General features: G+C 48.5%; 1 protein-coding gene across 7 annotated transcripts in view; it reads right to left on the bottom strand.

Annotated features, from left to right (window-relative positions):
- Window positions 1-524: 524 nt before the first annotated feature.
- LOC123746549 (sex determination protein fruitless) overlaps window positions 525-16,352 on the bottom strand; it is a 77,818-nt gene continuing 61,990 nt past the window's right edge. For 3 of the 7 annotated variants that reach the window (XM_045728173.2, XM_045728422.2, XM_045728503.2), the window contains exons 7-8: window positions 11,257-11,391; window positions 525-772 (exon numbers count right to left, since the gene is read on the bottom strand). In XM_045728173.2, coding sequence (XP_045584129.2) covers window positions 540-772; window positions 11,257-11,391 — 368 coding nt within the window. In that variant the 3' untranslated portion in view covers window positions 525-539. Of the gene's footprint in view, window positions 773-11,256; window positions 11,392-16,352 lie in introns of those variants that run through there. The other 4 variants (XM_045728335.2, XM_045728259.2, XM_045728578.2 and 1 more) reach the window with 4 other exon arrangements.

The raw sequence follows: 16,352 nt of genomic DNA on the forward strand, positions 1-16,352 counted from the left end.
ATGGGAGTAGTGCTACTCACAGGATGGGTATGAGGGAGTAGTGCCACTCACAGGATGGGTATGGGAGTAGTGCCACTCACAGGATGGGTATGGGGAGTAGTGCCACTCACAGGATGGGTATGGGGAGTAGTGCCACTCACAGGATGGGTATGGGGAGTAGTGCCACTCACAGGATGGGTATGGGAGTAGTGCCACTCACAGGATGGGTATGGGAGTAGTGCCACTCACAGGATGGGTATGGGAGTAGTGCCACTCACAGGATGGGTATGGGGAGTAGTGCCACTCACAGGATGGGTATGGGGAGTAGTGCCACTCACAGGATGGGTATGGGGAGTAGTGCCACTCACAGGATGGGTATGGGTGTTGTGCCACTCACTGATGGGTATAGTAGTTCCACTTGCAGGATGGGTATAGGAGTAGTGCTACTCACAGGATGGGTATGGGGTATTATGCCACTCACTGAATGGGTAAAGGGAGTAGTGCCGCTCACAGGATGGGTATGCTGTGCAGAAAACGCTAAACTAAGGTAAATCTATTACTCAAAAGACTGATAAACAAAGAAGAAAAGTAAGAATGAAAGAAAAGGAGAGGCAGAGAGAGAAAACGAGGACTAATACTAATAACAAGACTAAAGCAATACATGCCTGGTAGTGAGCAACGAGGGATCCCTGGTGCTTGAAGACTTTCCCACACACTTTACACACTGGATAGCCGCCTTCATTGTAGTTTAAGGCCATAGGCGATTGGAATTCTCCCAGTGACCATTCAACTGCTGAAAGATGGACAAGTTTATCATGAAATTAAGAAATATAACCTTTCCTACTATCACACAAATAACAAATCTAATTTTAAGCTTTTATGCAGCAGAGGGCTCAAATTCCTTTCTATAAAAACATCCACATGAACTCTAACACACATTTCATCAAGCATATGAACAGAAGAACATCACAAAATGCAGAAGGCCTATTGGCCCGTATGAGGACGGTCCTATTTATATTCACTAACGCATTCGTGTATATGTGTACACTTTGCTTGAAACATTTCAGCGATCCCACTTCTATTACGGTATCCAGTAATTTGTCAGGATTCATATCTGTTGTATCTGTGAATATTAGGCAAATCCTTTTATTACCATATTTTACTTCAATATTTTACTAGTACACATTCTTCTGGGAGTTCCTGTATGTTTTCTTTCTTCATGGGTAGGTAGCTTCAAGAAGCCATAAGGGGTCCCTTCCCCCCCCAGAAAATCATCATTGAATGTAATGAAATGTCAATTTCTGGTTGAGCCCCAGTGACTTCCTGTCCCCAACCTTCCTTCCAAGTCATTAAAGCAGATGTATGGATCAACCCAGAAGTGGGAGCCCAGACCCGTGGCCGGTGAGCTACCTACCTCCAAATGATTGGGGAGGTGGGGTAAATGAGCTCACAATACTTCCAAGAGGGTTTGGTCATTTATTTACATAGTTGGGGAGGTTCCTTAGACAAGTTTCGAGGCTTCTGTCTCTTTTTGAAGCTAGCAGTAGTTTGTTTTGACTTGCTGACTTTCTGGTTGCCTTCCCTGTTGAGGTGACAAAATATGATGTCACTGTTACCTGGGGTCTCTGTGAGGGTGCTATGTTATCATGAAATTAATTTAAGGAAGATTTGTTTTGTTTGTTCTGACACTGGTCTGGTAGCTTATACAACTCCACAGCTCATACGATCTAATAGACTACCATTCCAGTGTATAGTAGCTTTAGTGAACCACTGTGGCTCACCCAGAAATTGGCATTTCATTACATTCAACACTGAATTTTTTATGCATGTAGTTGCATAGTTCAAATGTGTAGTGTAATTACATATTCTGGCTCTGGTAATTTCGTAACTTGCTGGTGCAGTTTCAGATTTTTTACTTCTCTATCACAACAAAATTTCTGGCTAACATGGAATTCCTGGATTGAACCAATGCTTCTGGTCACCTCTTGACAATAGGTGTGGCCCTCCCAAGGTGGAGCTGGCTGCAAACAAACAAAATACCCTGACAACTATGAGTGTCTTTGCCTCCTAGATCCTCAGGGAGCCACCACTGACACCACTAGACTTCGCTGACACCATCCCCCACCACCAGACTTCTCTGACACCATCCCCTACCAACAGATTTCTCTGACCTTACCTTGAGGTTACCTTGAGGTGCTTCCGGGGCCTTAGTGTCCCCGCGGCCCGGTCGTCGACCAGGCCTCCTGGTTGCTGGACTGATCAACCAGGCTGGTTGCTGATCAACTAGCTGACACCACCACCACTGACACCACCTTTACTGTATTACGAATTCTTCATTTTGACTACCGTAATCTAATAAAGCAATGTTTTCAAGCAACTGAAATGGTAACATATTCTTGAGTTTAGTACAGGGTGTATTGAGGCAGCAGCGGGGAGCACAGGTGGGCAGCAGTCAGCTGGTCACGCGGGCCAGACCTGGTGAAGGCGTCTCACTCAACACACCGCCCGGACACTCCCTTAGAGGCTAGCTGACTTCCTAACCCCTCCTAATACATCCTCCCTCACCCTGACACACTTTATTATGAATTCTTCATTTTTTATTATGGAATACGATAGAACAGTGTTACAAACAACTGAAATGGTAACATTTTCTCAAGCTAATTTATTGAAAAAAGCAGACAGTGAGTGAAAACATGGAGGTGGCGGCAGCCATGTGTTGCCAGTTACTGTAGCCGAGATCTCACCACCACCGACACCACCTGCATCCCTTGACAACAGCTTTCACCACCGACACCACCTGCCTTCCTTGACAACAGCTTCCACCACTGACACCACTTGCCTCCCCTGACAACAATGTCCACCCCTTGTCTGCCCTGACAACAACTTCCACCCCTTGCCTCCCCTGACAACAGCTTCCACCACTTGTCTTCCCGGACAACAACTTCCACCACTTGCCTCCCCTGACAACAGATTCTACCACGGACACCACCAGTCTTTTCTGACAACGCTTTAACTCCACCTGTCTCCAATGAGAATAACTTCCATCACTTGCCCCTGACACTAAACCCTTACCAATGACACCATTTCATCATCCTTCAAACCATTTCTCCCTGGAAACAATAGGTGAGCAAACCAAATGCTGTATAACTGTTTACACTTTGGTGAATCATAGCTGACAGCCACCTCTCGCTCAGTCTCGGTAACCGCTTGAACAAACAATCCTCACTTAATCGAACATCTGTATGTTCCACCGAACATTTAGTACCGAATTCAATTTGTTTGGATCATCCGGGAATTCGATAGAGCGGGGTTCGTTAGAGTGAGGATGCACTGTATCTACATTTGTGTTCACCATAGCGAACCACTAAGCTGGTATGGTGAGCGCACACAACAGGTGGCCACACAGATTCAGCACACAATGCTACCTCCCTACCCCCCTCAGCATTACTCCTCCCACACAGCGCTAATTATCACAACACTCCTGCTACTATATTATCACAATCCTGGTCATTTTTATCACAGTTGGGTTTTCTGTAATATTGTCATTGCTAAATAATAGCAGTTACATATTTATTTTAACATTTTTAGGTGATGCTGTGGTCACAAGCAGAACAGCAGTGCTGTTAGCTCATGCTGCTTGCACCAGCCTTGGTTGCTCACACAGTACTGTGGCTCTCACACTGGAGAATGTTGCCCACAATTTTCTTTTTAAACATGGCGTCTGTTTACAAGAGCCCTGAGGAAGCTGATGTGAATCCTGTGTAGCCGAGGGACCATTTGAATTGTGGCCGGCACCCTACGTCGTATATTTATGTCATGCACATGGTGGGACACGTTACTCCTGTCGTATATATGCCATGCTCAGTTTTAAGCGTTAAAGTGTCATTTTGTCATCTACCAGGAAAGGCACCCAGAAAGGTAGGTGAATCAATAGAGACTTCTCTCTGGTTGAAAATTGCGAGCTATGTCCTCAAAATAGAAAAAGAACTCTCCCAGAAAGAAAAACAAGCAACGCTTCATCCAATTACCCTCCCCTCAACCACCCGCAGTGGAAGGGTGAGCTGGCAGCCCACCAATTCAACTATAGAACGATGAAAGCTGCCGACCTAGGGAAGGGGGGTCAGGGAGTTTCATTATATTTAATGCTGGTTTTCTGTGGGGAGCTCCATCGGCTCCCTGAAGCTATCTACAGAGAAGGCAAACAGGGACTTACAAGGAAGGCTGCAGGACCTCACGTCTGAAAGTGAGGAAGAGACAGACAGCCGCAATAGACACGTCAAGGCCACAGAGGACCAAGAGACATCACTAAATACCTTGGGGGCAAGGACCTTGTTTGACCTCCAAAACCTCCGCACCCAAATATCATCCCAAGACATATTACTAAAAACAGCAAAAGAGTGCCATTACTTCCTAACATCATGGGCTCAAGAGTAGACCGCAGGATGGATAGACTGAATCACACCACTGACAACCTGAGAAACATGAGCCCCGAACAGGGAACCCAGGAAACGAACAACCAGAGTGTGTCCACCGACAAAGAACTGGTAGCCCAAAGGTAGCTACGTAAAGCAGCTACTGGACACAGAACGTGATGCACCCATGGCTAAACCAGCCAAGCATCCACAACCAACGGACCCCTTCGGAAGCCCTCAGTCTCATTCTTCAACAGAAAAGAAGGAGAAGGCTGCAAATGAACAAAACGACCACCAGGACCAAAAAACAAACCTCCCAGTGTCAGAGAAGAGCAAGAAGGTCCCGAACCCGACCCCCAGAGGCCAAGGCCAACAAAAACAACACCTCCCTAAAACAATCACGTACCGAAGGGGCTACCACAAATCGAAAAGAAAGAAAAGAACCTTGTCCAATGACCAAGAAGGCTCAGGTGGCACATCAGCAGGCCAGAGGTGAAAGAATGCACAAGAAAGCTTACGAAACAGTAACATCCAGCGGAAGTGACATCCACCCCGAAAGCAAGCTGCAGTTGCTCCGCAAATGCGGTATGATAAGAAGCAACAGTATTAGGCATGAGATGCCAATCTAGAAAAGGCCATGAGAAAAAGAACAAAGGAGCCCGGTCCGAAATCGACGAAACCCAACAAAGAGAAGAAAATGGCGGAAAGACCGCAATGAAACAACATACTGTCGCTGAAATCAAGACCGCAGGTGGGACACATCAAAGAAGCCACCTGATCACCAAACAAATGGTGATACGTGTATGTCAGAAATGCTAGATGTGGAACACAGAGGAATAAGCCGAATCAGCAAGGTACCTCACAAGACCGACCTGCTGAAAGAGGCAGAACTGCGGAAAAATGCCTGGGTTCGAATACCGAGCAAGCAGCGCATGAAACCGAGGCTGGGCAGGTCACCATGGAGCCAGGAGAAGAACTCTCCCGTGAAAGGATTCCAGCCAAGACAAAACCCGGAGCAACAGCTGGACTGGGGTAAAGTAGTACAGGAACCCCCACCTCAACCAGGCCCGCCGAAAAGCATCCACTGCGAAAACCTTACAGTCGAGGAATGGTGTCACAAACATTGGGAGACGCCGAGACCTTGCTGACCCGAAGAGGTCCACCTCAAGGCATCTGGTAAAGCCAAGGAAAAGAAATGGCGATGACCGTCGCCTTCATTCCTCGTACACGCAGTGTAAGAGGAATGAAGCACAACAGGCTGGCCGCCTGGATGACAGACACGCCCTGAATACGAACGGCTCGCTTAGATAAAGCAGGAGAGCTAAACCCCGAGAACTCAGCAGAAGAGCCACCTGAAGTGACCAACTCCAAAGAGCCATGGAACAAAGAGACTGGAGTTCGAATGGATCTAGATTACCGAGCCCCAAGGAAGCTGAATCCTCAGCAGTGTCAGCCACACAGCGAGAACTCCGGCGCCGTGCTGGAAACCCAACAAAAGGACAGCCGCTAGCGTCCCCAGCCAGACTGGTGAGCACTGGTCACAAAGCCCCAGCCGACAGTCAAGACGTCCATGAATACATCGATTGAGGGAAGAGGAACGTAACAAGGCACTGATCCCCGAGAACCCCAAAGAGGAAGCCGGTGACATAGCAATGGGCTCAGGGACACCAAGGATCGAGCCCAGTAATCGCGAGAGCGGCAAAAGAGGCTGCCTCGAAGATGCCAGAACAGCCTCCGAAGCCAAACCCTGCCCAGTGGATAAACCAGAAGAGCAAAGTTCAGGCTCCCACACAGCTACATGAGCAATCACCAAGTGACCTGGGTCCCCCACAAAAACAGCCAACGGCGGGACTGCAATCGGAGCAAAGCCACAGGAGTGAGAGAAAGGGACACAGTCTGAGAATCCCACACTAGGCGCAGCCAAGTCTGAACCTGGGATGGGACCAACTGGGACTTCCGATAGCGCACCAGGAACCCAAACCTGGCGAGCTGGGAAAGAGCCAGATTCCTAGCTAGCAGACCAGCAGACCGCCTGGGAAGTCCACACCAACCAGCTGTCGAGGTAGGCCAAGACCTGAAGACCTAGCAGATGAAGACGGGTCACCACGACTCAAGTCAAGCACATAAAAACGCGAGATGGCAGATCAACCTGAAAGGGAGATGACAGAAGCGGTGAGCATGTCATTCCACGACAAAACCGAACCAAGTCCTGAACCCAGATGGATAGGGACGTGCCAATACGTGACCTTGAAGTATCCATGCACCCGGATCAGGGAATGAGCCGGACCGTGGACAAAGGGGTCAACTGAAAGGAGGGATGAACCAACTCTTGAGATGACCTGACAGATGGACAGGTAGGAGGCCTGCCCACCCCCACCTAAAAGAGGAAGGGTAGTCCAATGCCACCGAAGGCCATAAGCACGACCCGAAAAGCCCACAAGTCGTGGGACCAGGTGTTGGCAAATGAGCGAGTCTCACCCCTCATCGCCCCGACAATGGGGAAACCCGAGAAAGGGGCGACGAGAACCCCCAAGATGAGGACCTTCGTACAGAGAACACCGCACCAACCAGACGAAGAAGAAGGCATCGGGGAGCTCACAGACTCTCAAACTGGCACCAGTGGCCTAACCCGACTAAACGAGGCTCGAGCCCTGGCACAACCATTCCGGGAGGGCTGGGAACGACCCTCCTTGAAGAACCAACAAGTCCGAAAGAGGCCGGCAACGAGTAGAAGCCGCCAACAGAAACTAGGCAACACAGTCCTCTGGGAACAACAGAGGACACAGTGGCTAAGAAGACTGAAGAGCCAGGGCCCAAGCCGAATTCAGAGACAGAGCTCACATCGCTTGCCAACACGCGAGACTAGAGGTGATAAACATAGAAACCGCCTCCTGGAGGATTGGCGCAAACAGCAAGGCAGATGAGGCCAAGCAGCAGAGGGCCCATCACCCTGCACTTCCACAACTTCTGAGAGCCAATTGGAAGGTCCTCAGTAGCCAAAGCAGCCGAAAGAATGGGGACCTGAGCAGGCAGCTGCACCAAACCAACATCACGAGGTAGCACATGGACAATGAGGCACTCACTGGGAAACTCAACCAGGCACCCCCCCCACAAAAAAAAACACCTGCAACACCGTGGGAACAAGACAGCCAGGCACAAGACAGAGACAGACAGACAGACACACATACACACGATGGAATGAAGAGAGTCAGTTTCAAGGTAATGTACTTGAACACAGATGGGATTACAAGCAAGACAAGTGAACTTAGGGAAAGAGCACAAGAAGGAAACCCGGATGTAATGGATGTAATTGTACTCACAGAAACAAAACTCAGGAATCATAATGAATGCGGTGTTTCCCCCAGGGACTACACTGTAATAATGAGAGAGATGGAAGGAAGGGGAGGAGGCAGAATGGCCCTACTGACAAGAAAGGAATGGAGTTTCGAGATGGCAATAACGGGTTCAGAGACTACATTACAGGCACCATAACGATGGGAGGACCAAGAGTAGTAGTAGCAGTGATATTATATTATATTATATTAATATATATATATATATATATATATATATATATATATATATATATATATATATATATATGTATATATATATATATATGATATATATATATGTATATATGTATATATATATATATATATATATATAGTATATATATATATATAGTATATATATATGTATATATATATATATATATATATATATATATATATATATATATATATATATATATATATATATATATATATATATATATATATATATATATATATATATATATATATATATATATAAAACCCTCCACAAAATGACAGAAGACCCAGGCAAGAGTATGACAAACAACATGGCAGTCAACACTATAATTGAGAGAGCAGTCACTACTGCCTGTAGAAATAAATACCATCTGCTCATCATGGAAGACTTCAATCATGGAAGGATAGACTGGGAAAACAAGGAACCACACAAAAGTGACAAAGCATGGAGAGCTAAACTGTTGGAAGTGGCGACAAGAAACTTCTTAGGTCAGCATGTCAGGGAACCCAAAAGAATGAGAGGCAACGATGAACCAGTGAGACTTGACCTAGTCTTCACACTGAATGACGCTGACGTAACGGAAATTGACTTCGAAGCTCATGTGGGAATGAGCGATCACAGTGTACTGATGTTCAAGTATCTGGTCGAAGAAGGGTTAATGTACCCAAGGGAGAGCACAGAAAACAAAAGGATGTCATTTCAAAAGGGTAACTATGAGGAGATAAGAAAATTCCTAACAGATATAACTTGGGAAACAGAGCTCAGAGGAAAGATGGCCCAAGGCATGATGGACTACATCACACAGAAGTGTAACGAGACAACAACAAAGTTCATCCCAGTCCAAAAGGAAAAAAATGAAATACAGACGAGAAACCCACCATTTAATCGGAGATGTAAGCTAGCAAAGCAATTAAGTACATGGGCATGAAGAAACTATAGAAATAATAGGACACAAGTGAGCAGAGAAAGATACTAGAGTGCCAGGAATCATTATGTCAGGGTGAGAAGAGAGGCAAAAAGACTATGAAAATGACATAGCAAGCAAGGCAAAGACTTAACCTAAATTGCTGCACAGCCACATTAGGAGAAAAACAATAATGAAGGAACAGGTAATGAAACTAAAGATAGGGGCACACAACTTTACCACAAACAACAAGGAAGTGTGCGAGGAACTCAATAAGAAATACCCTTATGGAAGCTGTACCAAAATAATACTTACATAGGGAGGGAGGATATGAAAACCCCTCCCCCTGCAAAAGGAGACCCCTCCTCAGAAGGAATTGGGAACCACAGAGTCGAACAGGATCCAAGGGCCCATATCCAAATTCCCCCAAACCCAAGAAGCTGCATTCAAGGACCCCAGTGCAGAGCCAACATCCTTGCCCAATGCCCAAGATAGAAAAGTGGTGTTTGAGGGAGAAGCTTCAAAAGGAGGGGCTGGCTGAAAGGAAAACCAGAAGCCTCAGTGGGACCAGCTGCTCATCTCTGTGTTCGAACGGAAGGGGCAAATCCCAGAGCTGCCATTGCCACATCCCGGACTAAACCCTGCCCTCACCTGGAAACCCTCAGATGGTTTGGGGATGGAAGCAGGGAGAAAAGATCGGAGGAAAGGCAAACTATGCCTGTTACCTTGTGATGGTTTTGGGGCTTAGCGTTCCTACGGTCCGGTCCTTGCCCAGGCTTTTCCTGCCCTGTAGGGAAAGGAAGAGGAGGTGCAGACAGAGCCAAGGTGAATTTCACCAACACCTCCAATTCTGGATCGCTAAACACCAACATCGGCAATTCTGATGCATCCAACCAGGCACACAACCTAGACCACTGCCACCTAGCAAAACAAATACACAAAGTGGTTGCTGCCTGATGAGCCCTAATCTCATCAAGGAGGGTGAGAAAGAAGTCACATGTGGGAGAGCAAACCCACAGGACTCAGGGTCGAAGGTGTCACTGACCCAACAGGCAGCATGGTGCTGCCTGTTGTCACCCTGGCAGATCGTCACCCTGTGGCACGGACGTCAAAGAACACTTAAACTTGTACGAAGTGAGAGCAGGGTCATGGGGGGGGGGGATATTCATGGGATTACCAAACTGAAGGGGATTTCCAAGGCCTGAAGGATAAATCAAGCAGGACACCCCAGGCAATGGGATTGCTTTACCAGACCTAAAAGTAAGCCAACACAGCCTGGCTCAAGTAACTGTGAAGGCTGACCTCTGCATGCTGAGAGAAATGAGTGAACCCACCAGTGCACCCCACCTGATACATCTGATCCAAGACAGCAAAGGATCAAGACTCCTGACTTATCCTGGGCAAGGGCCACCACCAGCAAGGAGGACCTCTAAGGAAGCAACTCTCAAACACTCCAGAGAAGATAACTATGGCAATGCAAGGGCAGCTCGAGGGAGCACCCAGGAAAGGTAACCCTGTACACAAAATGCTCCAATTACTCAAAACTTGATTCATGCTATACTGCAGTGTACAGGAAATATCACCAAAGGTAAACATGATAGCACTTAGCTGAACCAAGCAGAGCACCGGAGCCAGCATGGAACAGACAAGACCTGGTATGCACTATATCTGGAGTATACCTGGAGAGGGTTCTGGAAGTTCTACTACTCCCTGGCCCCAGGTCAGGCTTAACTTGTGATAACTTGGTCCAATATGTCTAACATCACCTATAGAAAATGGAGCTCGGATCCCAGCAGATGGTGAGCTACCCCCAAACGAGTGCGGGGAGGTGGGTTGAATGAGCTCACAGCAGTTCCAAGAGAATTTGATAGTTTGTTTACATATTTGGAGTTCTTCGGGCAAGTTTCGAGGCTTCTGTCTCTGTTGAATTAAGCAGTGGTTTATTTTGACTCCCTAACTTTCTGGTTGCCTTTCCCAGTGAGGTGGTGAAAATGAAATGTCACTGCTCCCTGCGACTTTGTGCAGGGAAGCCAGGTTCTGGTGCTGGTCCCTGGTAGGCCTATAAAACTCCATGGCCAATTCAACCTAGTAGATGGTACCATCTCACCAAATACAGTAATAGCTTCAGGGAGCCACTAGTGGTTACCTCCCCAAAATGCAGATACCGGGTATTTAATATTAGGGGAATTTGTTTCCTATGTAATGACCTGATACAGGACAAATACAGGACAAATTTTATTGTAAAAGTGTATGAGCAGCAGCTACTAATTTTGTTTTACATTATAAATTTATTTCACTTATACCAAAGGAGAAAACTGGCAGAGCTAATAGCACAATAGCACTCAACTTTATCATTCAAAAAATGCAAAAATAACATTGCAGTACTTAATGGCATGCTTTGCTTACCTTCTTTAGGATTTTCTATCATGCTGAGTGAGCCATCATTGCTGCCATATTCTAAATCAGACTCCCCATCAGGTGTGGAGGTACGATCGTCTTCACCTTTTGCTGAAGTCGAAATTTTATCTACTGCCGTACCTGCTAAAGATAAATATACTCCTTAACAGAATCAGGGTTAAATTGTTAACCCCTCCCTTTCTCTTACGATATTTCTAAAAAAAAAACATTGAATGTAATGAAACGCCATTTTCTGGTTGAGCCCCGGAGGCTCCCTGGAGCTTAGCGGGCTAATGTATGTTATATTAGACCGGGACATTAGCTAAGGAGTTCAGACTTACCAGGGACCAGTGCCAGAACCTGACCCCTTCAGAGAGGTTTCAGGGAGCAATGGCACTGGAAAACCCTCTTGTGGTTGGGGTTTTCCTTATCTGCCATCGACCGGGGTCAGGCACCCAGAAAGGTAGGCATAACAAAAACCCCACATGGTAAAAAACTAAAACAAAAAAACGAACAGATAGGTAGAAACTCCCTACACTCCCAAGGAAACAAGCAAACATCACACTTTACTGCCGTGCCGATTGTCCGTGCAGCCCTCCCTGCTCCGAGAGGGGGAGGGGGGAGCCCCGGACCTAGCGCGCCGGCTGCCAAGCTTCAGTTCGGAAGCTAAGCTTCAACCAACGCGAAAAAACAGCCAACCGGTGGGAAGGAGGGTTGCCAGGGAGCCTCCAGGGCTCACCCAGAAAATGGCGTTTCATTACATTCAACGCTGGTTTTCTGTGGGGAGCCCCTACGGCTCCCAGGAGCTTCATACCGAAGGAGAAGGAAAAGAAAGGGCTAACCCTGGAGGTGGCCACCACAAACTCCGCAACACGAAGCCGAGACACCAGGATGCAACCTGCGACCCAAGGCAACAAGAACGCACAGGAGCAGACGCGCATAAAGAATGGGCGGCCAAGAACCTGTGCGACCCTCAATTCCCAGTGCCCGAAATGAGCTCTAGACGTCACCAACACAGCAGCAAAAGCTGCAAATGTCCGAACAGCACGGGCGCAAAGACAGACCACAGGCTGGAAGACTGAAAAACTCTGCGGACGACTTGGGAGACCAGAGCCCTGAAACAGGAAACGAGGGGAACCAGATCAAACCAAAGCGCATCCCCAGACACGGTACGCAGGTAACGGCAAAAAGCACAACCGGACAACACAGGACGCACCCCCGGCCAAACCATTCAAGCATCAATAACCCAAGAACCCCTCTGGAAACCAGCCGTCTCGACCGTCGCCAGGACGGAGAAAGGCTGCACACGTACAATTCTACCACCAGTACCAGAGAGCAGAAACCTGAACCGAAGGGGCTACCACAAACTGAGGAAAAGATAAGAAGGCACCCTGATCAAGGACCAGGACGGCGCAGGCGACGCATGAGCAGGCCGGAGGTGAAACAAAACACGAGAAAGCGTACGAAACGGGGCAGATGTGATGTCCACCCCGAACGCAAGCGATAGCGGCTCCGCCAGCGCCACATAAAACGAGGCAACAGTAAGAAAACATCAAATAACTGTAGCCCAGAAAACCCAAGAAAGGACAAGACAACCCGATGCGAAAGAGAAGACAACGTACAAAGAGCAAGAAAAAGTGCATAGAAACACCAGGAACGTCATACTGTCGCCAAGACGAAACTCGCAGGTGGGACACTGTCAACAATGCCACCTGAACACCACAGAGATGGTGATACCCGCATCAAAATACCAGACGCGAAGAGCTAAAGAGAAGGCCGAACCAGTCACGTATAGGACCGATCCGACCTGCCGAAAGAGGCGGAGCTGCTGGAAAATGCCCCGGGTTCGGACACCTATCAAGCAGCGTCTGAAAAGAAGCTGGGCCGGCCACCAAGGAACCACAAGGACTGCTTTCGTGGGAATGGGGCTGCAACTGAGCCAGAGCCTGAAGCAACAGCTGGACCGGGAGAAGAGGAACAGGTACTCCCACCTCGACCAGTCCTGCCGAAAAGCATCCAACGTAAATGCCTCGCAGGTGGGTAAGGGCGCCACATAAAAAGGGCGACGCCTAGACCATGCTGACTCAAAGAACGTCCATGGCCAGGAGTCCATACGTCCGGCAGAGCCAACGAAACAAGTCGGCGACAACTGGCCAATCCGCAAACAGAGGAATGAACCGAGACAGCTGTCCGCCAGGACGCAGGACACACCCCGGACATGAACCTCACGGTTAACCAAACCTCGAGAATCCAGCAAACGAGCCACTCCAAGAAACCAACCCCAAAGGTCAACACCTAAGAGAAACCCTGTGGTTCCGGCAAAAACCGCCAGAGAACAGTCCGAATGGAGCTGAATGGTAGAGCACCGAGTGACCCAAACCCTCCGAAGCGCAAACCAGACAGCCACAATCTCCCGAACCGTGCTGTGAACCCGACGGACGGACAGACTCCACCATCCCCGGCCGACCTGGTGAGAACTGGCTACAAAAGCCCCAGCCGAGAGATGACCCGTCCGTGAACACATCGAGCAAAGGCTCGGGGAGGTGCCAAGGCACGGAACCCCGAAAACCCCAAAGAGGAAGCTGGTGACGTAGCACTAACACAAGTTCCCCGGAGGAACGAACTGTCCACCGCCGCCACCAGAGGCCGGAAGACAACCAAAAGCGCCCACCAACAGCAGGACCAAACGAGACTCAACAGAGCAAGCTGCTCCCCCAGCGCCCCGTCAACAGAGAAGGGAACAGAGCCCCTTCCGAAAGAAAAAGGACACATACACATACAGTATACATATCATGTATATACACATAAACATACATATACACATACACATAAGATATGTGACACATGTACATGCGTACACACACACATACACTTGAAAAGAAAATTACAAGCTGCCGACCAGTGGGCAGAGCACACGCCGGCCAGGCAAAAAAAGCACAAAACTGCATCTAAAGGCCCACCTCGACAAAACCTCAAAGTCCCAGCACGACCACAACACGTACCAAGACCCAAAAAAGATCAGTCTGCAAGCCAGGAAGACCCCGGAACTCCAGAAGGCAGAAACCGGGTCACACACGAGGAAACAAAGCCCCCAGAACCCACAAAGGGGGCCCAAGAGGAAGAACCTCCGGAACGAAACCAAAGAACCCAAAGGAACCCGGAATCGAACCAGGCAGAGGCCAAACCACTACATTTTGCCGGCGGAGAAACACCACAGAAAGGCAAAGCACAACCCCCAGACAGAACCCCCTGGGAAAACGGTCATAACAGATCGGAAACCGAGGGACAAGGTGTGGGAGTAAGCATAACAGCCAAGGAAACTGAGCCCAAACCCAAAGGCCCAGGCCCAGGCCCAGACCCAAAACAGACAAAAATGGGAAACCCGGTGTAAAATCAACACTCAAACGTTCCCAGAGGAACAGGAAACGGGCAGAAAACACCAGAAAAGCAAAGAAACGACAACAGGAGAATAAAACCCCTGAAAAAAGGCAAAAACTCACCCAAGAAGCTCACTTGCACACCCAGTCGCATGTAAATAAACCGCAACGCCGCCCTGGTGGCCACGCCGGGAAACCGGCAGACGAAAATGGCCGCCAGAACAGGGGCTGTGACTGACGCTAAAGATACAAAAACACGCCAGCAAAAGTGGGAAGCAAGCCGATGTTAGAAAAGATGGAAGCTCTGGTGCACTTTCTTATTTACACAGGATATAAGAAAGTGCATGAAGAATATGCAGCGAAGTGACTCGAACCCATACTGCCAGGAGCAACGCAACTGGTATGTACAAGACACCTTAATCCACTTGACCATAACGACCGGACATAAGGAAGTGATAGCCGAAGCTATTTGAACCACTTCTCCGCCGGCACTCGGATGGTAATCTTGGGCATAGCATTTTATCAAATCACCTCATTCTTTGGGGCACACGTGAGGAACACAAATGCGAATGATTACCCAAGATAACAGAGGCCATGGGGCAGAGCCGTCCTCCACGCCCTTTACCTCCTAAGGAAAAGGCAGTCCAGGGGAAAAGGCAGCAAAGAAAGGACCGCTGGTAAGACTCAGAAACCTCGGCAGAAGGAGCAGGCTTAAATACATCCATCCCCAACCCAAATGGGGTAGCCCCCTGAAGCCGCCAGAGTTTCAGCACCAACTAATCCCGCCCCGACCCCGAAACCCACAGACGGTCTGGAGCCAGGAACAGGGAGGGGAAATAAAGGGCGAACAACACCTAACCAAAACAGGGCAGCCCCGGGGCATCCGGGTGGGAAACCAACCTAGTGCACTGCAGCAACTGAAACCTAGCATGCAACATGGCTGTTGCATGTACTCTAATAGTAATGACATCAGAATAGTACTGGAGAACAAGCAGAGGACATGACTCGCAAGACTCCGGGTCAAGGTGTCGTTGACCCAACAGGCAGCACAATGGACGCAAAAGAAGTGACTGTCACCCTGAGACAAGGGCACAGCAACCAATGAACCCGCCCAAGACGGACTGGAACCCGGAAGACAGATCCAGTGGTCACCAAGCCCCAACAGGGTTTTCCAGTGCCCGTAGGGTGTCGACTACAGGAAGCCCGGGCAAGGTGTTGTTAACCGGTTAAAACCCAAAGCTAACAAAGGGAAAGAGTACAACACTGAAACCCCTGTGACATGTACAATTATGGGGGCCTAGAAGAAGGACACCAAAATATTATCAGTGGAACTTCAGCCACAATAGACAGACCCCCACCAGGCAAATGAAAACAAAAATAAAATAAAAACCCTGCAAAAGTACAGCATCCCCAGAGGAAATAGGAACCAGCCGCCACGTAGGTAGGCAAGCTGTACAACACCTTGACGCCCCAACCAGCACAATACCACTTCTTACCTAAGGCCAATGGCCCCAAAACCCAGCTGGTCCTAATGGAGAGGTAAATGCCGAACAGCAAGAACCTCCATGGAAATGGCTTCCAAACGCCCCAGGGATGAGAACCCTAACCACACAAGGGCAATACTCGCAGGGCGCTTAGGGAAGGGAGCCCCTAGGCGCATGCAGGCCCTGTACTGATGAGTAACTCCCTGGCCACCACACACAACAATGACAGCAGATGGCGCCATGA

The sequence above is a fragment of the Procambarus clarkii genome, chromosome 1, assembly GCF_040958095.1.
Source record: "Procambarus clarkii isolate CNS0578487 chromosome 1, FALCON_Pclarkii_2.0, whole genome shotgun sequence".
Taxonomy (NCBI): Eukaryota; Metazoa; Arthropoda; class Malacostraca; order Decapoda; family Cambaridae; genus Procambarus; species Procambarus clarkii.